Below are 26,004 nucleotides of genomic sequence, written 5' to 3'. Positions count from 1 at the left end.
CTTGCCGTACAGTCACTAATATTCTTACATAACATCCTGTGTTGTCGGTAAATATTGATAGCACTACTACCTCTAACCGGCTTTACAACTATCTGCTTCTACCGCAGATATAAAGCACACTCGCTTTGATGACCCGTGAGATCTACAACAAGATTGGCTTGGAAGGAGACTTCCATTGTAGAACACCTTTCAGGCTGTGGTACCGAGCACGCAGTTCATTGGCATGGATCTGAATGATTCCTCCGCCTCAGTTGAGGCATCCACACGATATGCTCTAGATAATCTGTCGCTGCAAAACTCCAGGAGAGTCAAACAGTCTCTTGATGGATCTTCGGGTCCTCTCCTGGAGCGTAATGATCCTCTGCCCTCTAATCGGAGCTCTTCGGGCATCAAGGCCATCCTTTCAACGGGGGACATAGCCATTGAGCACCTGGACCCCGAAACAGTGGCTGCCTCTCCATCCAGAGCTGTGGTCCATCGTTGGCGAGTATCCAGCAGTGATATCATGCGCAACAGCCCATATTTTAGGGCTCTCTTGGATCCGCACAAGTTCGCGGAGGGCAAGAGCCTGATGCACCAAAAGATCCAAACCCAGCAACTGGCCTCCGAATCTGCGGTTGGGAGCCTGAACCCCCCCGATGGCGCGCAGGCCTGGAACACGGATGCTTTACCGGTCGTTCGACTTCCAAGCGATCATTTTTCCTCGCGTCTCGGAACGGATGTCATTGAGCTCTTTCTCGAGGCTCTGTCCTACGACTCATATGATGACGACCAACAGCGGGCGTTTGACGCCAGACTCAGAGTGCAGCCTGTGTCCCTTGTCTCGAGATTGGTGGAACTGGCAGATGCTTTCAACTCACCACAGGCCGTTCAGAAAGCTCTGACACAGTCAGGTTATGCTTTTGGCAAGGGAAAGGTCCCTCTCACCAAATTCGATGCAGCCTCTCTGTTGAAGCTGCCCGAGGATCGGATCCGCCAGACAATATTCGTGGCTCGATTCCTCAATGAGTACGCCATTGTTCAGGTGTACACCCATACCCTCATCGTGATGGGGTCGAGATATTGGTCGAATGGCGTCGTTGAAGCTCCTGGAAATCCCACGTTTCCCTGGCAATATCTTGCTGGAGGAATAGAAGGTCAGACATCAACCTCTAAGCAAGCACATAGCTTGTCCAAGAAGCAAATCACGTTACTGATGAACAGATCCAGAGGAACTTTACTTTCGCCGACAATGCGTCCTCAACACGATCACCGACCTGCAAGCCCACTTCCTCCGTGCCTACGGAGCTCTCGAAGACGCGACAGACGACGCCTACCCTTCCGCCGCAGCAACAACATCCACATCTGCAGCCACGACAACCACGACAACAACCCCCCAACCCAGACCCCCGTTCTCCCTGCCTGCCACCTCTACCACCATTCACCCCCGCCACTTTCAATGCCGCTACGGCTTCGCCAACTCCAGCGCCTGCGACGTCTTCCATCTAGGCCAAATGACGCGCTTCTTCGCCTTACGCACCAAGACCATCTTCCTCGGCTCCACTCTCATTGACGACCCGGATTTTCTTCTCCCGCTGGATGATGAAGACCACGATAACGAAGAAGCTGATGACGATGATGCGAACCTCACAGCCGATCACCCACCAACTCCCATCCCACAACAACAACAACAACACCAAACAAATATAGCCACACTCCTCGCCTCCCTCAAACAGTGCCCGGACTACCAGATCGACACCAACCACACGGGCTGCGGCATCCGCCGCCGCTTCCTGCCGCCCCTGGACTGCATCGAGCGATTCGTCGGCGACGCCCGCGGCCTGCTGGGCGTAGATCTAGCGCCACCGTCATCGTCATCGACATCGCCCTCCTCCTACTCGCAGGGTAGTGGCTGGGCCGCGACGACGCGGTGGACTGTGACTCCCGGGTCGTGGGCGAACCGGTCCCGCCCGCGCGCGTTGGTGCTAGACGTGCATTTGTCGCGGATCAATGCCATTCCCGTGCTGGCGCGTGGCGGTGGGAGAAAGGTCGAGCGAGGGGTCCGGGTGGGCAGTTCGCAGGAGGAGAATGCGAGGTTGCTGTTCACGGCGCGGAGGAGGAATTGGGAGGCGTAACTTCTTCTTTCGCCCTCGAGTTCTGTTCCCCACTTCTCCGCTTGATATACTTGGCGATAACCAACGGTTATTTCTGTGGGGTTCGTGGTTTGGATTGTGGGATTTGGGTTATGTTTTGATAGAAAGACTGCGGGAAAGGAAAGGGATGTTGGCGAATTGCGCCTGCCCACTTTTGGGATATATGGTTGGGGGATCACGTCTTGGATAGGTGTGCCTCAATGCACTACTAAGTTGGGGGCACAGGGCAGGGACCCTGCAACAATGTATATACTCATGGAATAGAAGCTGAGAAACCAAAGATAGAGAATCAATAACATAATAACATGAAAATCTGAAGCAGGCAGACTAGCAGCACAGACCAAGAATTGCCCAGATCCAATGCGCCGCTCTCGCCCTTTCTCTGTGCGCTGAGATACATATAAATCTACTTCTCTTGAGTGTTCAATTTTTGGTTGAGGCTCTTCAAGGAATAGCTTTTGTGGGCATTGCGCCGGACCACCCTAATGACGACCAAATTTGACGTCTGGTCGGCCTGTTAGCCGACCAAGTCAATCACCTGCCCGCCAAACACTGCCAATGATCCCTGATCTCGCAGAAGCTAAGTCTCAACTTGATCCTGATCCTACATATGCCGATTTTGTACCGACACCCACAAGATTGATAGTACATCTTATTCGTCTATTGTAACATGTGACTAATTTCGGATAGATAGGTCTGATAGATAGGTGATTATGCTTCTGGTAATGTGCCACAGGATAAATGCAAAGGAAAGACCGGTAACAGCATGATTTTCAGGGCGCTCAACTCCATAATCCATAGGTGCAATAGTGATGCCAACAAGAAAAGTGATGGTGGTAATGTATGTATAAGGACTAGAAGTGAAGGAAAGGTAGATTATTTGGTAAATGTCCAGGAGAAAGATATGTGAGGTGGAACACGGAATTGATAACGAAAATGGTGGAAACGGCATGGTGGAGTGTACGCCCTCAAGGCAGCACAACCAAAGGAATGTGCAATATTTGGTAGCTCTTGTCTGTATCTGCCTTCAGCTGCAGGTTGCCACGTTCCTGGGCGGTTGTTTCGCGAAGCTGCAGTGCTCTACCAGTGATCTGGAACAATTTGGAGGCTAGCGGGTTGAGAGAGTCCAAAGGGAGTGGTGGTTCAGGCATGGGAATGCCATTCTGCTGGTGCTCTTCTTCTTCGTCTTCGTCAACCTCATCCAGCCCTTGACCACTCACTACACTGAGGCGACGGGAAATAGGCGACACCAAAGCAAAATGAGGGACCGCTTCATCATCATCTGACGAGTATGGACTCAATTGCTGCTGCTCTTCACCGTAGCCGGAGACGCCCGCACCAAACAAGTCCTTTCTTTGAGAGACCAGGTGCCACGGCTCTCCACACACGAATCCAGCCACAAAATCTTGATTGGCGCGGGCAGCAGCCACGCAACTTTGGCGGTAATCATTGGTGAAGGAACTGGCCGTGGAGGATGGTAGACACAAGACTAACCCACGAGCCATGAGTGGTGGGGGCGGGAAGTCCTCAGGGATGGTCGCGGGGCTCAAGGACCGGAATTCAAAACCACGTCGCTCGTATTGCGGAGATTCCAAAGGTAGCTCGGTGGAGTCTTCGGTGTGTTGAGTGATGGTTTGAGTCAAGGAGATGGTGGAAGCTTTGCGAGGAGGAAGGTCGAGGCCGCTAGTGTTGTCAACGGCATACTCGGAGAGGTGCTGCGATGTCGCATTTGCGTCATGGTCGCTGAAAGAATGATGGTTGGCGTTATTGTCTGCTGTGATTTCGGTACGGATGGTCTGAGCTGCATCTGCTACTGCCTCGCGGGCGGCCGCCTTCAAAGTGGGAATCAGAATGTCGGCTTCCTGGTTATACACAGCCACGCCGGAGGCCCACGCTGTCGAAAGGCCAGCCCACGAGGCCGGCTTGATGATACCCTTCGTATACTTCTTGCGAATCATATCAACGGTCTCATTCCGCACCTCTCTCGTCTCTGCTTTCTGTCCACCAACAATGTCCACTGTGGAATTCAGGATCCGACCGCCCTCCCAGATCAGGAAGCCATGTCTCCTCGCTAGGGCAACCAATTGGCGAACCGTCTCCTCCGACCAGTCATCAATGATGTCTGCATAGACTTGTAGAATAGCAATATGCGGGCCAACTAAAGTGGCTAGGTGCAGGAGAGTGTCGGTGTTGGTGACGGTATGCGAAGGCGAGACGCAGACGGGAAGTCCGTAAGGCAGATATGACTTAGATTTGACCAAGGTCTCCAGATAGGCGACGATCCGATTGCCCGGATATGAAGGAGAATCCAGCGACGAGTCCATCATTGCTGGTGAGCACTGTTGCAGAGGAGTTTGGAGGGAGAGAAGAAAGGTGTTTTAGTTGTGTTGTACTGTACGGGAAGGGGAAGTGACGGTGTGGATATGATATATAGACAGCACACAACAAAAGAGACGGATAGATCAACCGTCAACAGACAGATAGTCAGTCAGTCAGAAGTAAATCAATTGGGTCGTACAGGAGGGCGGAGACGGGGTAAGAAAGAGAGAGAAAGGGAGGAGAAGGAGGAGGAGGGGAGGGGAGGGGAGGGGAGAGAATGACAGGACGGGGAGAGGAGGAGGAGGAGGAGGAATAGGTAAGGTTAAGTTGGTGGTGCCTTTGTTTTTTATTTTTTATTTTTTGCCTTGCCTTGAACTTTCAGTCAGGCTCAGGGAGCTGGGCCAACTTCCGGAGTCGTCGTAGCTTGGTTGTTCCCGTTGAGCTACGGAAGAAGAGCTTCGGGGCTAAAGTGACTCCAACCCACTCGAGTCCCTTGACTGGTCGACTTGGTCGAGACAAAATGATTGACAATCGAGTCCCATCCCCACTTGGCCTGCCAATGACCAGACTAGTAGTCACTCGACATGATCAGTCGACAGGGGTTGGGAACTTGGGAAGGACCTTTTTTTGGTTGCTCTTGATTTTCTCCATTTCCTTTAATTTATTTGCTTTTTGTCCCTGGTGTGATCGGATAGTGGCTCAGATCTCAGACCATTAACTTATGTTGTGGTGGTTGACAGAAACACAACAGCGCATCGGGAGGCAAAGGTACGACAAGAAGAAGATGAAAGAGACAGGGTGAAATTAAAGGCTGGACGGGCCATGCAGGAAGCCACAATCCCTCTCAGCTGCAGCCATGGATCTACTGCATGTACTTCGTACAGTATCTATGTACAGTACTATATACTATGTGCTATGTATACATGAATGGGTCAATGGATCAATGGGTGAATGGGTGAATGGGCGAATAAAGCCTGGAGGACTGGATTGAAGGAGTAGTACGTATGAATGGAGGAGGGGAGAGAGGGGGGAAGTGGAGGATGGAGGATGGAGGGGAGAAAGAATGGAAATGAGGGGATTGTCACCAGTCACCCCTCCGTACCGAGTACGTACTCGACTCGTACCTACAGTAGGTACCTCAGACTCGAGGCCTTTTTTCCCGTTTGTCCGGTACCGGATGGTAGTAAGTTGGAGAGAAGCTTTCTTAGGTTTGGGCACCTGTGAAGATCCTAAAGAAGTACAGAGTGGTAGGTGAATTATACTAGTACCATGTCAAGTGTCACTTAATCACATTGAGATATTAATATTGACTGATTTTTCTGAAGTCCTCTTTTTGACTTCTCAACCCTGATTCTCAAGTTAGCAATACACTACATAACTACAGTACACCTGTAGTCTAGCACATACGGTAAAGTGCAGTGGAGTCCTGCATTGCCCCATCATCACTGGGGGGAGGGGGGGGGCCAACCCGCTTTGTCGGAACGAGCGATCCGACTGGGTGGAAATAATAATGCGTCGCTACGATTTCCCATATCCAATCTCAATTTCTCTTCTCTCTCCGACCCCCAATACTTCAGGTTGCTTGTACTGACTACGGAGACCTACTGAGGCATCTGGACTCCCCCCCCCCCTACTCAGTAGGAGTCCTAGACTCCTCTTGGGCTTACTTTACCTTTTCCACTCATCGCTTGAGCCTGCAATCTCCCTCCAGCCTCTCTATCCTATATCATCACCCTCCACATCTCCCACACCACCCACCTCCTCTCATTTGCTCTCCGGGTGTCCAATGGACTGAATCCAACATCCCGCCCCATCGCCAACAATTTCCTTGGTTGAGCGTGAAGACTACTTGAGAAGTACCGTAGGACAATGATAGTCGATCGAAACTTGGTATCCACTGAAAAGACCTTACTCGGCCTACCCTACCTTGACATCCGGTCATCTGCGAGCAATCCTCTCTAGCTTCATCTTGGCGGTCGATCCTACCATACAAGCCCGGGGAGCAGAGAGCCTCGTTCAAGTTGTCAACGAACAACCCATCATGACAGGGCAGGATCCATCTTTCCCGGAATCCAGGATTCCATGTCATACCCTTCCTGCTCCTCGACCTGGTAGAGCTCAGAGCCCCCAGTGCCCCATGATCCATCAACTGCCGGGATTCATTATGATGAGTCCTAGTGTCCTCGATCTGTCTGAGCGCTCTCTCTTCCAGTCAGACGCTTTGACATTTTCCAAGGCCATGGTGCAGGTTCCTGGACGAAACATGCATAGCCTTATAGATCCAACGCATGAAAGCGACCAGGATGCGCTCGCTCTATAGCCTAGTCCCTCGGCAATTTCGAACGCCTCAATATCGGATGGTTGACTAGCCTAATAATTCTGACGCCTAGTTCGTATGGTCCTTTCGTCGTCGGTCGGAAGCTGATGCTTACGGATACACTGGCCGAGACTGGTCCGGCGAACTGGGGCGAGGGGAGAGGCCTGTCGATCAGCCCATCTTCGGGACTGTTTCACGGATGCGCCCCTGCCCCCCCGTTCAAGGACGTAAGGATCAGGATAGTGAATTTCGCTGTTTGCTATCGCATTGCATCAAGCAGATAAACGACTTTCCGCGGGACAATATTCCGTATCTTCGACAGACTGTGTTACGCTACAGAGCTCGAGCGGTCGCTTCTTGTGCTCTGACCTCCGTAGGTACATGTAGTGTACTTTTTTGCGATCGCACCGCACCGCACCGTATCCGATAAGCTATAGGATCAGTCTAACGGTCCCAAATTAACACCACTCATTAGCTCCAGGTAATTCATACCGTTCGCCTTCGATGTTAATTTAGCTTCCGATGCTGTTCCGAATAAGGTAGATCATTGCTTCGTATTATTACATAGTACTATTTGAAAGGCGGGACCACTTGAAGACTAAACATTGAACAATGAACATTGACTTTTGCTCTCCGCAATATGCACACTTTCAGGCCAGCTGCTAACTTAAGTACGTACAGCATTGTAGACGGCAGTCGACGGCTGAGACGGCCCGCCGGCTGATGCTGGCTTAATGTCGTTGCCTCAGGCACAAAATTTAGGCATAGAGCAGGGCACAATTCAGGGGCAGCGCCCGAAGGAGATTAGTGCCACCCTGCATTATTGTTCCCGACTTTGATTTGGGTCTGCCGGCGAGCGCTGGAATCTCCCTTCTCATACTCCGTTCCCTGTGAAAGAAACGAGAGCCAGTATCTTTCTTTCCAAATCCCGTCTTTCTCTACTCCGTTGCGATACGGTTCCGGTGTTGTATAGCTTTGTTGATTGCGTGGTTGTCGCCGCACTTGCCAGTGGACTCACCTTAAGGAATTTTTTTCCCCCCCGGAGTCTCGGACCCGTCGCCTTGGTCGATATTTTGACGCTCACGCCACTCACTTCACCGTCCTTTTATTATCGGCTCCCACCGCGATTCCCCGCTACTCGTCCAAAGGCATTCGTCGCATTTGCAGTGTCTGTGGTTACCCTTCCTCGCCCAGTTGCAGCATCTTTGCCTCAGTCCCTTCGGGTATCAAGCTGTACATCCGCCATGCCTGGAAAGGTACTCCCCGTGTTCACCCCGGCCGAGATCGAACTCCATAACAACGCCAAGTCATGCTATGTGACGTTGGGATCCAAAGTCTACGATGTCACTGAGTTTGTGGACGGTCACCCCGGGGGTGAAGACCTCGTCCTTGAGTATGCCGGCAAAGACGTAACTGAAATCTTGCGCGACGAGTCCTCCCACGTCCACTCCGACTCGGCTTATGAAATACTGGAGGAGTGCCATATCGGCTTTGTGGCTTCCGAATTCAATGGGAAGGCTCGAACGGTTGATGCATCACAAACACTGCAAGTGGCGAATGGTTCTGGAGCAGTCTATGCCACGACCGGCATGTCCTGTGAAGAAGACCTGTCTGTCGATACAGACTACACCCGAGACTTCCAGACGCACAAGTTCCTCGACCTCAGCAAGCCCCTTCTCAAACAACTTTGGTTTAGTGGCTTCAGCAAAGAATTCTATCTTGAACAGATTCATCGCCCGCGTCACTACAAAGGAGGGGAGTCTGCGCCCTTGTTCGGCAACTTTCTGGAGCCACTCAGCAAGACCGCATGGTATGTCGTCCCCATCATGTGGCTCCCACCTGTCGCCTACGGCACCTTTGTTGGGTTTTCGGGGCTTGCGAATGCGCCTGCTGCTGCTGGATACTGGGTCGGTGGGCTCTTCCTTTGGACTCTAATCGAGTATTTGATGCATCGATTTCTGTTCCACATTGATCAGTATGTCTATCCCAGTTGACACATGCTTATTTCTGTGCATCCCCGCTAATTCATGCAGCTATCTTCCTGACAATCGTGTTGGACTGACTCTCCACTTCTTGCTCCACGGTATTCATCACTACTTGCCGATGGACAAGTATCGCTTGGTCATGCCCCCAACTCTCTTTGTTGTATTGGCAACGCCATTCTGGAAGCTTGCTCATGCTGTCTTCTTCTACAATTGGTATGCTGCTTTGACAGTGTATTGTGGCGGTATCTTCGGCTACATCTGCTACGACATGACCCACTACTTCCTTCATCACCGCAAGTGAGTAGAACGACCTCCTTTCGTGACTTGGACCGTTTCGCTGATCATTCACTTCTCTAGTCTTCCCATGTACTACAAGCAACTTAAAAAGTATCATCTTCAGCACCACTTCGCAGACTTTGACAATGGTTTTGGTGTCACCAGCCGCTTCTGGGATCAGGTGTTTGGCACGGAGCTGGAGACTCCCGCCCTCAAGGGTGCGAAGGCCCAGTGAATAAGCCAATGGTATACTCTAGAGTGGCTGGCCCTCTTCATGGGCCCTGACATGAGCTCATTGCGTCTTTTATTGATTCCGTGACACACGAAGTAATGCCGTGGTCGTGTGTTGTCCCTAATATCGCTGTGCTCAGGAGTTGGTTTACTTTTTTCATCCTTTGTCACTCTGCCCCGTGTACAGGTTTGCCTTAGACCAGAGTAATGGAAAACGTCTTTTGTAAGGCGTATGACCATGACTCGTAGGTCGACCGGCGGTGGTATTATTACATAGATTCTCACGATTGTATATGATAACCTAATACATAATCTCTCTCTTCAAATCTCATTTCCTCTGTCAATTCAGCCCAAATAGGCTTTAAGCACATTAAGGACATTCCTTAACACTTTTCACTATAACATGTCTCTTTCATGTCATCCATGGTTCACTCCAAACACAAAAAAGTCAAAAAGGGCTGCGAATGCCAAGCCTCACGTGACTGACCGACATCAGCCAGCGGAACACCGACGAGTGACTTTGCCTCTCAACCTTATCATCCTCACCACTAACATCGCAAATTCGACCGTACTGCTTTCATGCGAGCTACAAACTCTCAGTGGCTCATAATTGACTGAAGTTCTATCGCACCAGAAGCAGGTTTCATCTGCAAGGATCGCTGGATACAAATAGAAGGGTTCGCTCAACCCACGGCCGGTACACCTATCACGCTTCTAACGAAAGCCGAAAGTGACCTTAATCCTTTCCGCACGGTCTTCCACTCTACCCAAAAAACCGTTTTCTATCAGATCACATCCAGGAAAAACACACTCGCAGAAAAGCCGAAAGTCCTTTACCTTCAAAATGTCAGGCCTCGACGTTGAAGCTCTTCTCGAGTCTACGGCTGCCCCGACGCCGCAAGAACAACTCCCGCGTTCCCAGGACCATGATGACCGCTCCACCAAGGGCGAGAGCAGTGAGCGTCGCGACCGCGACCGCTCGCGTGAGAACAAGGATCGCAAGCGGCGGGACCGAAGCCGCGGCGACCGACGTCGGTCGCGCGATGGAGACGGAGACGAAGAAATGAAGAGCCCGAGAAGCGAACATGGCAGTGCTAACGGAAGCCATAGAAGCAGAAAGAGGAGCAAGAGCCGGGACAGTGACCGCCGTCGCTCTCGCCGTGATCGAGACCGTCACGGCGATGATTACCGCTCCTCCGGTGGCGATTTCTACCGCGGTGGCGGTCGGGCTCGTACCCGGTCGAGATCCCCTTATGATGATCGGTACTACCGTCCCTCTGGCCGCTCCCGTCATGACGACCGGGACGAGGACAGACGGCCTTCACGCCGCGAGCGAGAGGGTGGCCGCAGACGCAGCCCCAGCGCGAGAAGTCGTGAGCGTACGCCAGAACTCAACGAAGATGAACGTGATAGGCGCACTATCTTCGTGCAGCAGCTTGCCGCTCGACTGAGGACGAAAGAACTCATCGCCTTTTTTGAGAAGGTTGGTCCTGTCAAGGAGGCCCAGATTGTAAAGGATCGTGTTAGTGGGCGGTCCAAAGGGTAAGTCACGCCTCAGGTTTTGTGCGGATTAGGCAAGATGCTAACATCCACGCCTAATAGTGTCGGTTATGTCGAGTTCAAGAACGAAGACTCCGTTGCGCCTGCTATTCAGCTTACAGGACAGAAACTTCTAGGAATTCCAATCATCGCACAGTTGACTGAAGCGGAAAAGAACCGTCAGGCTCGCAATCCCGAAGCCAGCAGTAGCAACAACCACGCCGCCCCCTTTCACAGGTTGTACGTGGGTAATATCCATTTCAGTATCACTGAAAGTGACCTCCAGAATGTCTTTGAGCCGTTTGGTGAACTCGAGTTCGTTCAGTTGCAGAAGGACGAGACTGGTAGGAGCCGAGGTTATGGTTTCGTGCAGTAAGTGGCCCCAAACGATCCGAACAATTGGCTTGCTAACCTTCTGCCCAGGTTCCGTGACCCTAATCAGGCTCGTGAAGCCCTCGAAAAGATGAATGGTTTTGATCTTGCTGGTCGAGCCATCCGCGTTGGCCTTGGCAACGATAAGTTCACCCCTGATTCGAACGCACAACGCATGCAGGGCCAAGGTGCAAACCAACATAACTTCCAGGGCTCGCTGTTTTCGGGTCACGGTGGACGTGGTGTTCAAGCTGGCGGCACAAACAACTTTGACCGTGCTGGAGGCCGGGATTCAGAAAAGGGTGCCGGTGCAAGTGCTCTGGATGACACAGATGTTGCCGGTGTGAACTTCAACAACTACAGTAGGGATGCATTGATGAGGAAGCTTGCAAGAACAGATGAACCCTCTGAGCCAGCTGCCGATGACCAGCAGAAAGTGCTCCGGCCTAAGACTGAAGCCAAGCCGCTACCTGTTAATGTTAGCATGGCCAGTCGATGTGTTATGTTGCGCAACATGTTTGACCCCAATGAGTAAGTGCGAAAAGCCTAGCTTGTCGACCAGCCCGCTAACTCTATCTATAGGGAGGAGGGCGACGTCTGGGTGAAAGAGCTGGAGGATGACGTCCGCGCTGAGTGCGAAGAAAAATATGGTCATGTCGTTCACATTTCACTAGATCCCAACTCTCAAGGCGACATTTACCTGAAATTCGATCGAGTGCAGGGCGGGGAGAATGCTATCAAGGGTCTTAACGGACGCTTCTTCGGTGGCCGACAGATTACCGCGCAACCCGTCGTCGATGCTGTCTACAGCAGTTTGTTCTCCCGGACGAAGGCCATCTAAAAAACCCCCCTCGAGGCCACACATCTTCCATGCATATCTACCATCATTCAGATATGCGGGTAGGTACTTTGATCTAATAATTACACCAGGTGCAACTTGTGACGGCAGGTCCACACTTTCAACCTCACTTTCATCCCTGAAATGAAACTGTTGAGCTTCGCTTCGGAATGGTGCTTGGCTTGGAATGACACTGCCCCTGGTAGGTGCCAGTCTCTGAAAATCTTGCTTTTCACAGTTTATACTCCAAGCCAGATGCTTGTTGCGGAAATGATTTTGTCTCTAGGGATTTGTATATTGCGTTAGCGCCCAACAAAATATGTAACTCTTATTCTTTGTCCAAGCCCACTTTGTAGGTTCTGTCAGTGCAATGTCTAGAGCGCTGTAAGCGACGAGATAAAGCGCAAGAGTGTGTGCTCTAGAGGCACAGAATCTGGTGCGAGTCTATCATGGATAGATGGACAAAGCTCATATCATTGCGATTGTTTGCAGTGCCTGCTATAACCACTATACTTCATGTGTATACCCAAATGGTAAAGATATGATAAAATAGAAAGAATGCAATTATTTAGAGATACGATATTGTTCTAATCATTCCATAGTTCAGTTATTTAGTTATGCCGGGTTGCTTAGTAAGCTAAAAGCAGCATAAAAGCTGTTTGAAGTACAGTCCTAAGTAACAGTCCTAAGTAACTAAAGAACATGATTCGAAATCCAAAAGCTCCTGTTCAATGGTGAGCAAGTACATCATCATAGAGCTGCACCTGTTGAGCACTATTTGCTGCTCATTGGGCCTCGAATTGAGGGAGGATCAACGTAGAAATGCATACTCAGTATAGCAATCCAGACGCGTTGCCGCTGCTGATTCCCGATAACTTCGAAGTTTCAATTCCCGAAACTCCCCCCCCTCCCCCCCCCCAGATGTTAATCCGCCCGCCCACTCGCTCCCCCATCGTCCTTCCCCCGCGAATTCCGATTGCCCACCCATCTCTTCTTGACTTCAATCTCTTCTCCTCGTTCTCCAGTGTCATTCTCCAAGCATTTGTTCTTTGCTCTGGGCTGCCAATGCTCTGTCATTCATGATTGTGAATTCGGCCAAGCGAGTCTCTGTCCGAGCCCGGACTTTGGCCGACATTTGTCGTAGGTTGCGCTGTTCTCTCTTTCCGACCTCCCCGTCTTTTCCTTATCTCCGAATGGCAATTCACATCTTTCACAAAGCCGATGCCTCAGTGCCATTAATAACCATGTCTTCGCAAACTAACCTGCTCGTATACGTTCAGCTCTCCCTGGACTCTCTCGCCGTCGATATTCGAGTCCATGTGTCTCTGTGACTGGGTCTAAGCGACCCGAATTTCACGACTACTTCGTCACTCGCCTGCCATCGTCATCCCTACACCCCGACCCTCGAGGCCCCCTCACCCCTTTCCATAAATTGCCTCGCGCCGCGTCGGTGCCTCATACGGGCGATTCGACCCATTCCCCTACCACTATTCAGCCTTTAGTCGATCGGGATACCACTGTCGTTCGCATTCCGCTTCGCAATGCGAAGCACCACTTTGGCGCCCACACATCACGGGGCACGCGGCCGTCCAACGAGGATACATATCAGGCCGGAGTCATTGACATTCCTGCGTTTGCGAAGCGGCCACCAGCATCCTTGACAATCAAAGCCGCAGGTAATCCGGATTCTGCGCCCCGTGAAAACCGGGGTGCCGACAATGCGAATGGAGACCCCCAAGTTTTTTACTTTGGCATCTTCGACGGTCATGGCGGATCAGAATGTAGCAACTTTCTGAAAGACACTCTGCACGAGGCCATTCAAGATACTGCGGCCGCATTTGAGCTCCAATCCAGTCTGCGGCGTGGGCCTCAGGGGCAGATACCCAGAGGTGCGGACCCGTCCTCTGGCGAATTGCCGATCTTCCAAAGAGGCAATTGCGAACGCGCCGCCAAGCTTGAGAAGATTCTATTGCAGAACTGGAGGACTCTCGTTGGGGGCTATTTCAAGCGGTTCTCTCCCTCTCACTTTGCGCACACGCGCAGGGAGAGCTCTTCTGGTGTCACCATCGAGGAGATCTTGGAATACGCCTTTCTGCGAACTGATCTGGAATTCGTCTCGGCGCAAGCCGCCAAGCAGGATGACGATCCCGCGCGTGTCAGCCAACCCATGTATCAAGATGACATCTTGTACGGTCCTGAAAACGGTCCGGCGCTGAACGTCGGTGGTACCAATCGCTTCAAGGGCGGAAGCACAGCGAGTGTGGCCCTCATCTCCACCCCCACGCCAGCTCCTTTCTGGCATCCAGGAGCCCCGTCTAGTCTCCTCGTATCACACGTTGGAGATACTCGCATCCTATTGTGCTCGACTGAAACTGGCCAGGCGATTCCCCTAACGTCCAACCACCATCCCTCCTCGCCGATTGAGGCCAGCCGGCTCCGTCGTTATGCCACCACCTTTGTCACGGATTCTTTCGGAGAGGAGCGCATGAGTGGGCTGGCAAACACGCGAGCATTTGGCGATATGCAATCCAAACGCATCGGTGTGTCGGCCGAGCCCGAAATTCGTCGGGTGGAAATGGGCCCAGCTGAATATTCCTTCTTGGTGCTGATGTCGGACGGCATCAGCGGCACGCTACCAGATCAGGAAGTAGTAGATATCATCAAGGAAGCCAAGACGCCAGACCAGGGGGCTCGTGATGTTGTCAGCTTCGCAACTGAAGTGACGCGCGACGGGGATAACGCCACCTGCCTGGTTGTTCGCTTAGGCGGCTGGGAACGTCGGCTGGAAGGTGGATTAGGCAGTATGGGCACGAAGGAGGCGCGCGATTGGCGGCGACAAGAGGCAACCGATCCTCGGCGGTCTCGACGATGATGATGATAATGCTAGATATTGATAGAGCGAAGGAAGAGGTGGTTCTTTCTGTATATAGTTTCACATTTTGATCCGTGCACCTCTTGTGTCGAGTCGAACTGACTGATCCGAAGGGCGGAGTTTTTGTTATTGCTGCATCTTGTACATACACACGCAGAACATGATCATACTATTTGTTTCTCTATTTCTCTCTCGAGCCTCGTCTATCCGACCTGTGTACCATCCATACCGCAATGGAAGAACGTCCCCCTGGAATAGAACACTAAAGCCGCGCCCGGAGCGGAAAGGAATGCTTGTAGCCGCAAGCAGCATCAGAAGCTTGCGAAGTACAAAATGCCTATCTCTTCAATGATTGAGTTGTGATGTTTCTGTAATTTCTATGAGAATGAGCTCAATGCTGCTTCCAAAATTGCCCACTGTTCCTCCAGGTGTTTGAGGGACAAGCCTACTAGGAAGCTGTTAAGTTGATGGTCGCAACCGCTTATCACCGCAGCTTATCGACAGCGCCCACTCGGACAGCCAAGCAATAATCCACAGAGCGGCGGCGACCCCAACTCACCTCATCGACCCTCTCCTGAACGAACAACTTTCCCCTCAACCCTCCACCCTTCTTCCCCTTTACGCTGCTTTCTTTGTGCGCCTTTTCTTTCTTGGGTGCTGCATCTGCTTCCTAAGCTTGAGTCATATTCATCACACTTTGGAGCAGTATCTTTGCTCGCCAAAAGCAACAATAAAAAGCGCGTCAGGACAATAAATCGGTACGTGTGCTTCAGAGCTTTAATTCAGGAGATCAATATATGCACGAGCTTCCCGATCCATCCCTCCCCAACCTATCATTTCGGAATTTATTGTTCTCCATTTGAGATGACTGTCTGGTACTCTGCTAACATTTGTTTTTCTTTTTGAATCACCAAGTCGTTGTCCCAGTATCTCGTTCTATATTCATCATCTCCTCCTATCGATCGCAGTGTGTACCTCGTGGAAACTCCCGGAACAAGCCTCTCTCGGTCTTACACCTTCGTCCATCGACAAAATCTATTCTCCTTAGCCTCCTCCACATAACCAACCTCAGAGTAAAAATGAGCCCGCGCACTAGAAGCCAGAAGGCCTCCGCTGAGCTGGAAGCCACGGATCCGTCACCCGCCGTCAATGGAACGCTCCAGCCGTCATCGAAAAATGGCCCGGAAGCTGCTGCGGATGGAGAAGTGCAAGAGAACGTTTTCTTATTCGCGCCAAATCTGATTGGTGAGAGATACATGTCCTCCGCGGGAATACCGGTTCTTGGGTCTAATACATAGCGCGGAAACTAGGTTATGCGCGTGTGGTGTTGACAATGGCTTCGCTTTACTACATGCCCCTGCATCCGCGGACATGTTCCCTCCTTTACAGTGTTTCCTGCCTGTTGGATGCCCTAGACGGATATGCGGCACGATACTTCAACCAGTCGACTACCTTCGGTGCCGTGTTGGACATGGTGACGGATCGGTGCACAACGGCGTGTCTGCTGGTGTTCCTCAGCTCGGCCTGGCCCCGGTGGTCGATCGTCTTCCAGAGTCTGATTGCGTTGGATATGGCTAGTCACTACATGCACATGTACGCGACGCTCAGCATGGGAGGTTCCAGCCAGAGCCACAAGAAGGTCGACTCCAGCCGCAGCTGGGTCCTGTACCAGTACTACCACAGTCGGGTTAGTTTCTTCCGGTGTTTTTACGTCTGGGTCAGTATATTAATATGGTGCACAGACGGTCCTGTTCATTTGCTGCGCTCTCAATGAGCTGTTCTTCATCGGTCTCTACTTGCTCTCCTTCTCCTCGCCCACTCTCTCTCCTTCCCTGCTTCAACCCAAGGTTGGGGGCCCGGCTGGCGACACGACCATTCCCCCTCCAGAGGGGTACTCCAGCCCTTGGAGTGCAGGCGCCCTTGAGTTGGCTCGTGCGAACAAGATTGACAGCTTCTGGCCCTGGGTTATTACCGGAATCTCCTTCCCAGTCATGGCGCTCAAGCAGTTCATCAACGTTGTGCAGCTGGTCAAGGCCAGCAAGTGGCTGGCTGAAGGTGACATGGCCAGCCGGAAGGCTATGCGGACGGCCAAGAACAATTAAGGCCCGGCCATGTCAGGCGCAGGTGGTGATTCCGGGTGTTTCTTTCTTTCGAGTCAACCGTCGAGTCAGCCGTTTTAATGCCTTCGAGCTCGCTTCTTCTCCGGATGCCTCCGGTCGGCCGGACGGCGGTCTTTGCTGGGCCGGTCGTTTTATCTTTACTTTCTTCCGTGCATGGTTCTGGTGCTCTGGTCGGTTCTGTCAACTGGGGCCAATAGCCCGGGTGTCTTTCTGGTAACTTCCATATATGTGTTGGGAGGAAATTGTGGCATATGAGTCTGTGGAGGGACTATCTGTCTCTGGACAAAAGGGTGAATGATTCTCGGCGCATTGTTTACCTATTATCTATACTGTTTCTTTCCTACATTATGTTCTCCGCTGTGTTTCGCATTCATACAGCTCCTTCCAACCCGTGTTCACTCTCCCTATTAATATTATCACCTTTATTCTTGCCTCGTGGCTTTTCTCGTTCCAAGTTCGGTCTGTTTGTACCCCGGAGTAAAATTTACGGGCAGCCGCTCTCAAGCTTCTAGCCGGTCTCGGCTAGTGCCGGCAATGACTCCGGTGTCGGCGCGGGGGAGGCTTGCATTTCCCCCCCGCCAGATCGTATATTTATCCGCTCCTTTCTCATTCTCGCTATCTTCTTAATTCTAACATTCTGACTCAATACCCCTCTCACTCCCTCCGTCTCCCATTCGTCATGTCTACTTTCAACATCGTCGTTTTTGCCGGTGACCACTGCGGTCCCGAGGTAAGAGATACCCGTCCTGGAACCCCGCGCTAGGGAGCTCATAGACTGACGTATACGTACTTGACAGGTCACCGCTGAGGCCATCAAGGTGAGTCAACCACCCATAACGCTGCAATACAGCTTCGTGACCTCCCAATGGGCTGTGGAAGCTAAGTACCCTTGCAATGCATGCTGACTTTCACTTCTGATCAGGTCCTTCGCGTCATTGAGAAGAAGCGTGACGATATCACCCTCAACCTTCAGGATCATCTGCTGGGCGGTGTATGTGCGAACCTTTTGAAGGTGTTGATATAGCTTCTGACCTCGACCTTAGGCTTCCATTGACGCCACTGGCTCTCCCCTGACTGACGAGGCCCTGACTGCGGCCAAGAATGCCGATGCCGTGCTCTTGGGAGCCATCGGTGGCCCCGTACGTAACCCAGTCCGCGAGTCGCCATCCATGCTGCCCCTCGGCTAATATACTATATCCTACAGAAATGGGGTACTGGCGCCGTCCGTCCCGAGCAGGGTCTCCTGAAGCTCCGTAAGGAGATGGGCACCTTCGGTAACCTGCGTCCCTGCAACTTCGCCGCTCCCTCGCTGGTCGACCACTCCCCGCTCAAGGCGGAGGTGTGCCGCGGCGTCGACTTCAACATCATCCGCGAGCTGACGGGCGGTATCTACTTCGGCGACCGCAAGGAGGACGACGGCAGCGGATACGCCATGGACACGGAGCCCTACTCGCGCGCCGAGATCGAGCGCATCACCCGCCTGGCCGCCCACCTGGCCCTCCAGCACAACCCCCCTCTCCCCGTGTGGAGCTTGGACAAGGCCAACGTGCTGGCCACCAGCCGCCTGTGGCGCAAGACCGTCACCGAGGTCATGGCCAAGGAGTTCCCCCAGCTCAAGATCGAGCACCAGTTGATCGACTCCGCTGCCATGATCATGGTCAAGAATCCCCGCCAGCTGAACGGTATCGTCGTCACCAGCAACCTCTTCGGTGACATCATCAGCGATGAGGCCAGTGTCATCCCCGGCTCCCTGGGTCTGTTGCCCAGTGCCAGTCTGAGCGGTATCCCCGACGGCAAGAGCCGTGTCAACGGTATCTACGAGCCCATCCACGGTATGTTGTCACCTCCTTCGTTCGTGTATGTATCTAGCGTTGCACTCGATGCTAACACGGTGCCCCCAAAGGTTCTGCCCCTGACATCGCCGGAAAGGGCATTGTCAACCCCGTCGCCGCCATCCTCTCGGTTGCTATGATGATGCAGTACTCCTTCGGCCGGTTCGACGAGGCCCGCGCCATCGAGGCCGCCGTTCGCAACGTTATCGAGTCCGGTCTCCGCACCGGCGACATCGGCGGCAAGGCTACCACCAGCGAAGTCGGCGATGCCGTCGCTGCTGAGCTGGAGAAGTTGTTGTAAAAGGCATAAAAGTTCTTTCTTTTGTTCTCCGCTGAGTTGTGTGTTTTGGGGGCATCGATGCCGAATGAGATATGACCATATTAATACCAAACTCTTATATTCTTCCCCACATATGAAAGATTATCGCACAGTTATAAAGAACACTTTCGAATAGACAGAATAAGGGTATCTACCGGCCAACTCCGATACAAATGCGATGCAATCGAACGCCCGTCTACCAGCTACCTAATGACCGGCTCGCCCATCCAATCCGGCTCCTCCAGACTGGCCACCACTCCTGTCACAGCGCGCTCAGCTTCGGCAACTGCATGTTCCCGTCCTCCACCACCGGCTCCCTCGGCCATCTCATCATGCGTGCTTCCCCGCAATGAGCGACGCGCACTGTGTCGTCGCACTCTGCCATCCGCCGACGCCGACGGGGCATTGGCCAACCTCTTGCGCTCGTCATCGCGTGCAAAGACCTGGAAGCCACGGACATGAGTATCCTTGCCATTCTGATGATTCTCAGTCACCTTCATCTGAATGACCATGGCCTTGAGCACGTTCCCAGCGTACGGATCGTTCTCGTCGTCGTCATCTTCCTCATCATCGCCCTCCTCTTCCTCGTTCCTATAAGCCCTCGCATCTTCATACAGGCTCTCCTCCGTGTCATGCTGATCCATCATCACATCATCCTCGTCCCCGTGGCCCACATCCCTCCCTTTCCCTTTCGCCTTCCCCTTACCTACATAACTCGTAGCTCCTCTCCTCCCAGTGGCCCCCCACCCCTTCCGTTTCCCTCTCACCCCCTGAAGCTTCCTCCTCCTCGTCCTACTACCTCCACCCTGGACCTCCCCAAACGAATGCACAGTATTCCTCCCGCCAACCCCTTCCAACTCCACATCCACCCACCCGCAGGGACCCTCACCCTCCCACGTCGCGAACTCCACGAGATCATTCCCCCCCATCCCGGCCAGAAATACCATCTTGGTCGGGGTATAACTCTCATCCATCTCAAAATCCAGGTACACGCGGATGCGCACCACGGCGACGAGCTTGAAGAAGTGCAGGGTCAGGGTGTGGGGTTGCGGGCCGTCCGACTGCCAGTACTGGGTCGGAGACGGGTGGCGGAGGGCGCTGACGCCGCAGCCCGGTTTGTGGGTGGAGACGGTCCACGAGGCGAGGGAGGAGATCTCGCGGAGGTTGGCGGGGAGAGGGGTAGGGGATTTATCTAGATGTGTTTGTCAGGAGTTCATTCGACTTTCAAAAACGGGGAGAGGGTAAGGGGAGGGGGGGAGGGGGGTGGTTGTAGATATAGAATGAATTGGAAAGACAGAAAGAAGAAAGCTTACCTCTCTCGCCTAACATCTCCTCATCACCATCATCAACATCCGGATCCGCGAGCATATCATCATCATCATCCTCCTCCTCTTCTTCCTCTTCCTCTTCGAGCGCTTCTTCCTCCTCTTCGGCCCCTAATCCCCCTCCGTCATGCGCGGCATGAAGACCTAATCTCTCGTCGTCTTCGTCCACTTCTCCCTCCGAATCATGGCCGGTCTCGCCTACACCATGATGATGGCGATGGCGGAGATGACGGTGAGACGAGGGATACCGATGCTGCTGCATCGAGTCATCGATGTCTTCGTCCTCTTCCTCGTCCTCGTCCTCGTCCTCGTCCTGTTCCATCCGATCGTGCGGCGGGTGTCGATGGCGCAGATCCCCGTGGCCCCGGCCATGGACCCCGCGTCCGAATAAAGAGAACAATGCGACTTGGGCGGCGGCGGCGGCAGGGTGTTGTTGGCGCTGCTGCTGGGCTTGTTGGGCTTGCTGGTGACTATGCAGCGGGTGGGTCGGGTCGTCTATGGGTCCCGAGGATGGGTGAAGCCGAGGGATGGGAAAGCCGCGCGAGGGGGGAGTCTGGAACTGGGAGGTGGGAGTTTCATGGTGGCTCTGGCCGAGACGGGCGCGGTTGATACGTTGGGGCGCTGGAGGTGGTTGCTGTTGCTGTTGCTGTTGCTGTTGCTGTTGCTGTTGATATTGAAGGTCCGATGGCGAGGACGTGTCGGGTTGGTTGTGGTTACGGCGAAGGATATGGTGGTGGCGCGGCATGGTGAGAAGTGCCCTTGAACAGAAATGTCTGACCTGTATGGTATAAGGTAGCGATTATCGCATAGCCATGACTCCCAAGCTGACTGAATCGTTGGTTACTTGCTATTGTTTTGATTTATGGTCTCGAGGGGAGAAAAGGTGAAGCTGCGATGGGGGACCGCGTCTGTTATCAATCACGTGTTGGCTTATCGTTTATAGCAATGCGCGATAAGTCCAGCCCAGCAATTGTCGTCCTGGATCAACACGTTGGTCAATTCGAGTAATGAGCTTGTAACACAAATGAAGCCTTGGCAAATGGTGAGGATGGTCGGCAAGTCAATTTAATGCTTACAGGGTTCATGGAAAAACTTGTGTCAGTGGAACCTTTTACTGTACTGGAATATCCTTGTCGTGATCTGGAAAAAGTCCTCGGCTCGAAAGTAGAATATATTCTATGAGCTCGTGGGGGTGGTGGCCCGACGAAGTATTCTCGCTATTCAACAAATGTAGTACTATAATACAGAAACAATTAAAAGCGACTTAGTCTAATTTTAAACGTCCACATATCCGATCTTCTCGCCCATCTTAATCCGCTGTCCCTTTTCGATGGTCCAGTTCCAGCCTCCCTCGCGTTTGCCCTCTTCCCAACCGGCATCGAACGACTTGCGGGAGCCCATAGGTGCCTCGAACACCAGCACGATCGAACTTCCCAGCTGGAAGCCTCCCATCTCCTCACCACGCTGAAGAGGATGCCCTCCCAGGGTGCGACTGGCGTGGCGGTATGTCGCTTCAACAAATCCTGGGTACTGCTCGCCACGCGCTGCGGCTTCGGCGGCAGCTTTGTCGGCAGCGGTATCCGTAGTCAAGCTATTGGTACGCAGCTCTGCATCGAAGTTGACCTTGATCGAGCCCACGTTGGTCGCTCCCACAGGCGTATAACTGAAGAATCCCCAACGCCAACGACCCAACAGGGCGACACGCTCGTTGAGGGTAAAGAGACCCGGAAGGTGGCGCTGAAGATATGGTGAAACTGAGAACAGTTCGCCAGCGAAATGACGGCGGCTCTCTACCACCCACGGCACAGGAGAGTGGAAGCGATGGTAGTCACCAGGAGCCAAGTAAATGACAACATAGTAGAGCGCGTGGTTGGCGGCTGCCTTCGGGGCGTACCACGGAGTTCCATCGCCACGGGCCAAGTCAGCCTTCACCTCTTCTTCAGCATCAACCTTGGAAGTAGTAGACGCATCCATCGAGGCTGAGCGTTTCCGTGCGCCTCCCGGTTCGCCTGCGAGTAGAGTTGGTAGCGTATAGGAGATTCCGTTCATTTCGGCAAATTCCTCATCAGCCAGCATCTTAGCCTCATTTTTTTGGGTCGGCTCGGTCTGATGGTCGGTGAAAGTCTTGGTATGGTCCGCATGGGTTGGAGTGGCAGATCCCAGAAGGGCATCCAAACTGTAGGTAACGCCCTTGACCTGCTCGACCTCGCCCCGCTCAATGAGTCCGAATTGCAGGATTCTTCCATCGGAAGGCGAGATGATAGCACGGGTATCTGGATCCAAAGGTCGAACACCGGGTTTCAGCTGACGGTAGAAGAACGCGGCCAAGTTGGGATACGTGTGAAGGTCGGGTTCGGCGACCTCGTCAAGGTTGACGCCAAAGATCCAGGAGTACAACTTGAAGCCAGGAACACGGAAATAGTAGGGCAATTCGATTTCATTGAAGCGACCCCAGAGTCGGGACATAGCTTTAAGGGGCAAGGTGGACATAATCTGGACCTGCCATGGTCCGCTGAGTCGATGTTTGGGACGAGCAGGGGCATTATGGAAGTCGAAAGGCTCTCCGGCTGCCTCTCGCTCAGCTCGTTCTCTTTCAGCCCGCTGGGCCTTATAGAACTGCAGCAGGCCGAGAAGGCCGATGCCTAGACCGACGGGGATGGGGTACCATTCGACTTTGGTGTTGCGGAGCGCGAAACGGAGTCGGGAGCCGAATGTGCTGCGACGAGACGAGTTTTGTTTTTGGTCCTGATTCTGGGATTGTTTCCAGGTTTTGGAAAAGTGGCGAGCACCGGCCGGACGACGACCAGTGGCCCTCAACGACACTTCCATCAATCCAGCCCTCTCCACATGAGGGGAAATCAACACCTTCCGGCGAAACAGCGCAGAACAACTGGACAGGCACAGGGCCATAATGCGACTCTACTGGGTGAGAGTCATCCCAGAGGGGGGGCAATAACCGAGGGCGGGTGAGGCACGTGAAAATTTACGATTAACCGGCACAAGTAAGGTGTGAAATTGTGAAAATGGGGCTTTGATGGCGAAGAGCAGACAGAAGCAGCAATCCTCATTTCCTGAACGTGATCGGCAAGAAGGCATCTTCACCGCCCGGCAGAATGGGCCATCTCCGCCATTTGTTTGGCGTGTCTATACACTGACGGTACTCATCTTGTCATCATCTTTATCAGCAATCGGTGGGTTCTTGTTGCTGCTGTTTGGCTCTGTACACTTGAAAATATTTGCTCTCCCATAGGTGATACGCGAGACTGTGCGTCATTTGAATCGCCTTGTGGGTGCCAGCTAGACCTGGTGTCACTGAAAAGGACACCGTTGGCACCGGGACCTGGACTGTACTGTACTTCCGCGGCGGAAGACAGTTTGCCTGAACCAACTTATCCGACAGCGTGCTCGATGTGAAACGGCTCTACAACTTGTGACTATGTGCCTGTAAACCAATCGTTCTCTGAACAGCGCCAAAATCCCAGCATAGAAAGATGGCCTCGACTACAGGCATTCCAAGCGCATCATCGGACTCGCCCGAGAGCTTCACCTTGCATGTCTTGTGTCCATCATTACCTCCTCCTAATCGGTACACCATTCAAGATGTGTCCCCATCTACGACTGTCGCGGATCTGAAGGCCCGACTCGCAGGAGCAATTCCGAGCCAGCCGTCTCCGGACAGCCAACGTTTGATTTATCGTGGGAAGCCACTTCTGAATGATGCGGCAGCGTTGAGAGATGTACTGGAGCCGCCTAATGTAAGAGAACTTGATTCTTTGATTGTGCCTGCAATCACTCTGTTATAACCTAGCTGACTGGTAATTTCTGTGAAGGCCACCGAGTATTCCATCCATCTTGTTCTTCCTCCATCTTCTGAATCTTCGGCACCACGCACCCTCAGCTCCCCTGGTCCGCAACAACCACAATTCATTCCGGATTCTGCTATTCACCTTCCATCGATGGCCCTCCGACCTGAGCTACCCACACCCAGAGCTGAGCCAGAGCGCACAGGCGCGTCTGAAGCCGAGGTCGGACTGGCCTTGCGACGTAATATTGAGACAATTCGACGGCAAATCGAGATGCGGGACCGAGGCAACTTGTCGGGAGGTACAACCGCCTTCTCGTCCAGCTTGAACCCAGCACTTTCGGCTGCCCAGCAGCAGCGACCAACGTGGCCAGATCGATCGTCCTCGGTGTCTACAACACGCCCAGAACTGCCACAGACATCCTCACTCGAGACAGTGGCAGCCACTGGTCTTTCAAACACTGTGTCTCTTTCTAGCACTCTAGTAACGGAAGAGTGCTTGCAGATTTTGAGTCGTCAAGTGGAATTAGCAGAAAGCCAGCTGAACCGCGGCATTGCGCCTCCGATGAATCACATAATTAGAATCCGAACACATTTACTCACCATCCTGGATGAACAATGTATGAACCCTCTTGCTGAACGCGATGGCTCAATCGAAGGGCTGCTGTCCCGCGTCTTCAATATATACACGCGCGCCCACCAGCTCCGCCTGTCTGAAGCCGGGTTTCCACGATTGCAGAACACCTCAGCCAGTGCTGCGATCGCTACGTCCGCACCTGGACCAGCTTCTTTGTATCTACTATCATCCCCATCCGGATACCAGGGGCTTCTTTCCTCGCCCCAAGGGGCAGAGGCCATGCAGGCAACCATCGAGAGACTTCGCGCAACCCACCTTCCAAATCGCACACCACACCAAGATACTGCTCCGATGCCTGAGATTCCCCCCAATGCGAACGCAGCCGTCTTGGACAATGTCGTTCGCCGGGCCGTGCTCAACCAGCGGGGACTCGACAATAACCCCAACCGGAACAGACGACTGGGCCTTGCGCGGATCATCCTACGGCTCTGGCAGTTCGCCCGGCTATACTTCTTCTGCTACATGTTCACCGAACCCGGGACTTGGGCGCGCGTGTTCTTTGTGACGCTGGCCGTGCTCTTCGTGCTATCCTCGGAAACCGGGGTGGATCAGCGACTGTACCAGTTGTTTGTGGCTCCAGTGCAGCAACACCTTGAGAGTCTAGTTCATCTTACCCCTAATGAGCCGGCTCAGGCCCAAGGCCAGGGTGGCCAAGGTGCTGTTGGTGGTGGTAGTGGTGGTGGCCCAACGAACGGCAACCCCCGCACAGGGGTTGCAGGTGAAATGCGTCGTCAGCTGCGGAGGGTGGAGCGATCTGTGGCGTTGTTCATTGCGAGCCTGGTGCCCGGAGTAGGCGAGCGCCAGGTTGCGGTGCGCAATGCTGCGGAAGCTGCGCAGCGCGTACGGGAGGAGGAAGAACGCCGTCAACGTGAGGAAGCACAGCAGCAACAGCAGCAGGAGCAGCAGGTCGAGCAGGAGAACAACGTAGATGCAGCGCAGAGTGAAGGTCACACTATGATACCCCAGGCAGCCGAGAACTGATGTCGCAAGGCATCAGCCATATTGCCACTGACTTCACCTTTTGTTTTTGTTTCTCACTGTGCTTTATCCTCGTTTGGCTTACATGCGACATATTTCCTTTTAACCCC

The 26,004-nt window shown here is 53.1% G+C and overlaps 10 protein-coding genes across 10 annotated transcripts; 7 read left to right on the top strand and 3 right to left on the bottom strand.

Annotated features, from left to right (window-relative positions):
• Positions 1 to 128: 128 nt before the first annotated feature.
• Positions 129 to 2,114, top strand: BO66DRAFT_418227 (uncharacterized protein; the record flags this gene model as incomplete). Its single annotated transcript, XM_025649726.1, has 3 exons — positions 129 to 199; positions 304 to 1,136; positions 1,210 to 2,114. 3 exons carry the CDS (start codon positions 129 to 131, stop codon positions 2,112 to 2,114), a joined length of 1,809 nt encoding a protein of 602 aa, XP_025506971.1.
• A 986-nt stretch (positions 2,115 to 3,100) lies between these two features.
• BO66DRAFT_435588 (uncharacterized protein) lies at positions 3,101 to 4,456 on the bottom strand (the record flags this gene model as incomplete). The annotated part of the gene is made up of 1 exon (XM_025650860.1): positions 3,101 to 4,456. The coding sequence occupies one exon, from the start codon at positions 4,454 to 4,456 to the stop codon at positions 3,101 to 3,103; it is 1,356 nt and encodes a 451-aa protein (XP_025506970.1).
• Positions 4,457 to 7,600: 3,144 nt separating this feature from the next.
• Positions 7,601 to 9,264, top strand: BO66DRAFT_367715 (fatty acid alpha-hydroxylase; the record flags this gene model as incomplete). The annotated part of the gene is made up of 3 exons (XM_025645303.1): positions 7,601 to 8,743; positions 8,802 to 9,050; positions 9,111 to 9,264. The coding sequence occupies exons 1-3, from the start codon at positions 8,013 to 8,015 to the stop codon at positions 9,262 to 9,264; spliced, it is 1,134 nt and encodes a 377-aa protein (XP_025506969.1). The 5' UTR covers positions 7,601 to 8,012.
• A 726-nt stretch (positions 9,265 to 9,990) lies between these two features.
• BO66DRAFT_426558 (putative RNA splicing factor (Pad-1)) lies at positions 9,991 to 12,347 on the top strand. The gene is made up of 4 exons (XM_025650295.1): positions 9,991 to 10,802; positions 10,863 to 11,171; positions 11,223 to 11,702; positions 11,754 to 12,347. The coding sequence occupies exons 1-4, from the start codon at positions 10,105 to 10,107 to the stop codon at positions 12,010 to 12,012; spliced, it is 1,746 nt and encodes a 581-aa protein (XP_025506968.1). The 5' UTR covers positions 9,991 to 10,104; the 3' UTR covers positions 12,013 to 12,347.
• ptcA (type 2C protein phosphatase PTC6) lies at positions 12,197 to 14,881 on the top strand (the record flags this gene model as incomplete). The annotated part of the gene is made up of 3 exons (XM_025649153.1): positions 12,197 to 12,211; positions 13,110 to 13,149; positions 13,290 to 14,881. 3 exons carry the CDS (start codon positions 12,197 to 12,199, stop codon positions 14,879 to 14,881), a joined length of 1,647 nt encoding a protein of 548 aa, XP_025506967.1.
• Positions 14,882 to 15,518: 637 nt separating this feature from the next.
• BO66DRAFT_235930 (CDP-diacylglycerol--inositol 3-phosphatidyltransferase) lies at positions 15,519 to 17,118 on the top strand. Its single transcript, XM_025642800.1, has 4 exons — positions 15,519 to 15,639; positions 15,797 to 16,126; positions 16,192 to 16,568; positions 16,624 to 17,118. Exons 2-4 carry the CDS (start codon positions 15,961 to 15,963, stop codon positions 16,981 to 16,983), a joined length of 903 nt encoding a protein of 300 aa, XP_025506966.1. The 5' UTR covers positions 15,519 to 15,639; positions 15,797 to 15,960; the 3' UTR covers positions 16,984 to 17,118.
• A 505-nt stretch (positions 17,119 to 17,623) lies between these two features.
• Positions 17,624 to 19,262, top strand: leu2A (3-isopropylmalate dehydrogenase LEU2). The gene is made up of 6 exons (XM_025646762.1): positions 17,624 to 17,731; positions 17,799 to 17,819; positions 17,924 to 17,992; positions 18,045 to 18,140; positions 18,206 to 18,833; positions 18,905 to 19,262. Exons 1-6 carry the CDS (start codon positions 17,681 to 17,683, stop codon positions 19,132 to 19,134), a joined length of 1,095 nt encoding a protein of 364 aa, XP_025506965.1. The 5' UTR covers positions 17,624 to 17,680; the 3' UTR covers positions 19,135 to 19,262.
• On the bottom strand, positions 19,263 to 21,335 carry BO66DRAFT_343207 (anaphase promoting complex subunit DOC1). Its single transcript, XM_025644489.1, has 3 exons — positions 20,466 to 21,335; positions 19,983 to 20,344; positions 19,263 to 19,901 (listed from the first exon to the last, which is right to left on the bottom strand). The coding sequence occupies exons 1-3, from the start codon at positions 21,220 to 21,222 to the stop codon at positions 19,356 to 19,358; spliced, it is 1,665 nt and encodes a 554-aa protein (XP_025506964.1). The 5' UTR covers positions 21,223 to 21,335; the 3' UTR covers positions 19,263 to 19,355.
• A 322-nt stretch (positions 21,336 to 21,657) lies between these two features.
• Positions 21,658 to 23,507, bottom strand: BO66DRAFT_389260 (phosphatidylserine decarboxylase 1). The gene has a single exon (XM_025646761.1). The coding sequence runs from the start codon at positions 23,385 to 23,387 to the stop codon at positions 21,753 to 21,755; it is 1,635 nt and encodes a 544-aa protein (XP_025506963.1). The 5' UTR covers positions 23,388 to 23,507; the 3' UTR covers positions 21,658 to 21,752.
• Positions 23,508 to 23,659: 152 nt separating this feature from the next.
• Positions 23,660 to 26,001, top strand: BO66DRAFT_343203 (uncharacterized protein). Its single transcript, XM_025644488.1, has 2 exons — positions 23,660 to 24,232; positions 24,308 to 26,001. Exons 1-2 carry the CDS (start codon positions 23,969 to 23,971, stop codon positions 25,895 to 25,897), a joined length of 1,854 nt encoding a protein of 617 aa, XP_025506962.1. The 5' UTR covers positions 23,660 to 23,968; the 3' UTR covers positions 25,898 to 26,001.
• Positions 26,002 to 26,004: the final 3 nt, after the last annotated feature.

This window comes from Aspergillus aculeatinus, assembly GCF_003184765.1.
Source record: "Aspergillus aculeatinus CBS 121060 unplaced genomic scaffold BO66scaffold_8, whole genome shotgun sequence".
Classification (NCBI taxonomy): Eukaryota; Fungi; Ascomycota; class Eurotiomycetes; order Eurotiales; family Aspergillaceae; genus Aspergillus; species Aspergillus aculeatinus.
This window is presented reverse-complemented; position numbering and strand designations above follow the sequence as displayed.

What these genes read in the sequence shown, in the direction of transcription:
- BO66DRAFT_426558 (XM_025650295.1), top strand. Translation starts at nt 10,105, where the DNA reads ATGTCAGGCCTCGACGTTGAAGCTCTTCTCGAGTCTACGGCTGCCCCG. An exon ending in CGAGGTTATGGTTTCGTGCA is followed by an intron (nt 11,172 to 11,222) that starts GTAAGTGGCCCC and finishes CCTTCTGCCCAG; the next exon opens with GTTCCGTGACCCTAATCAGG. An exon ending in AACATGTTTGACCCCAATGA is followed by an intron (nt 11,703 to 11,753) that starts GTAAGTGCGAAA and finishes CTCTATCTATAG; the next exon opens with GGAGGAGGGCGACGTCTGGG.
- BO66DRAFT_235930 (XM_025642800.1), top strand. Translation starts at nt 15,961, where the DNA reads ATGAGCCCGCGCACTAGAAGCCAGAAGGCCTCCGCTGAGCTGGAAGCC. An exon ending in ATTCGCGCCAAATCTGATTG is followed by an intron (nt 16,127 to 16,191) that starts GTGAGAGATACA and finishes CGCGGAAACTAG; the next exon opens with GTTATGCGCGTGTGGTGTTG. An exon ending in ACCAGTACTACCACAGTCGG is followed by an intron (nt 16,569 to 16,623) that starts GTTAGTTTCTTC and finishes TATGGTGCACAG; the next exon opens with ACGGTCCTGTTCATTTGCTG.
- leu2A (XM_025646762.1), top strand. Translation starts at nt 17,681, where the DNA reads ATGTCTACTTTCAACATCGTCGTTTTTGCCGGTGACCACTGCGGTCCC. An exon ending in GTGACCACTGCGGTCCCGAG is followed by an intron (nt 17,732 to 17,798) that starts GTAAGAGATACC and finishes CGTACTTGACAG; the next exon opens with GTCACCGCTGAGGCCATCAA. An exon ending in TGGGAGCCATCGGTGGCCCC is followed by an intron (nt 18,141 to 18,205) that starts GTACGTAACCCA and finishes TATATCCTACAG; the next exon opens with AAATGGGGTACTGGCGCCGT.
- BO66DRAFT_343207 (XM_025644489.1), bottom strand. Translation starts at nt 21,222, where the DNA reads ATGCCGCGCCACCACCATATCCTTCGCCGTAACCACAACCAACCCGAC. An exon ending in GGAGATGTTAGGCGAGAGAG is followed by an intron (nt 20,345 to 20,465) that starts GTAAGCTTTCTT and finishes AAACACATCTAG; the next exon opens with ATAAATCCCCTACCCCTCTC. An exon ending in GGGTTGGCGGGAGGAATACT is followed by an intron (nt 19,902 to 19,982) that starts GTGCATTCGTTT and finishes GGGAAACGGAAG; the next exon opens with GGGTGGGGGGCCACTGGGAG.
- BO66DRAFT_389260 (XM_025646761.1), bottom strand. Translation starts at nt 23,387, where the DNA reads ATGGCCCTGTGCCTGTCCAGTTGTTCTGCGCTGTTTCGCCGGAAGGTG.
- BO66DRAFT_343203 (XM_025644488.1), top strand. Translation starts at nt 23,969, where the DNA reads ATGGCCTCGACTACAGGCATTCCAAGCGCATCATCGGACTCGCCCGAG. An exon ending in ATGTACTGGAGCCGCCTAAT is followed by an intron (nt 24,233 to 24,307) that starts GTAAGAGAACTT and finishes ATTTCTGTGAAG; the next exon opens with GCCACCGAGTATTCCATCCA.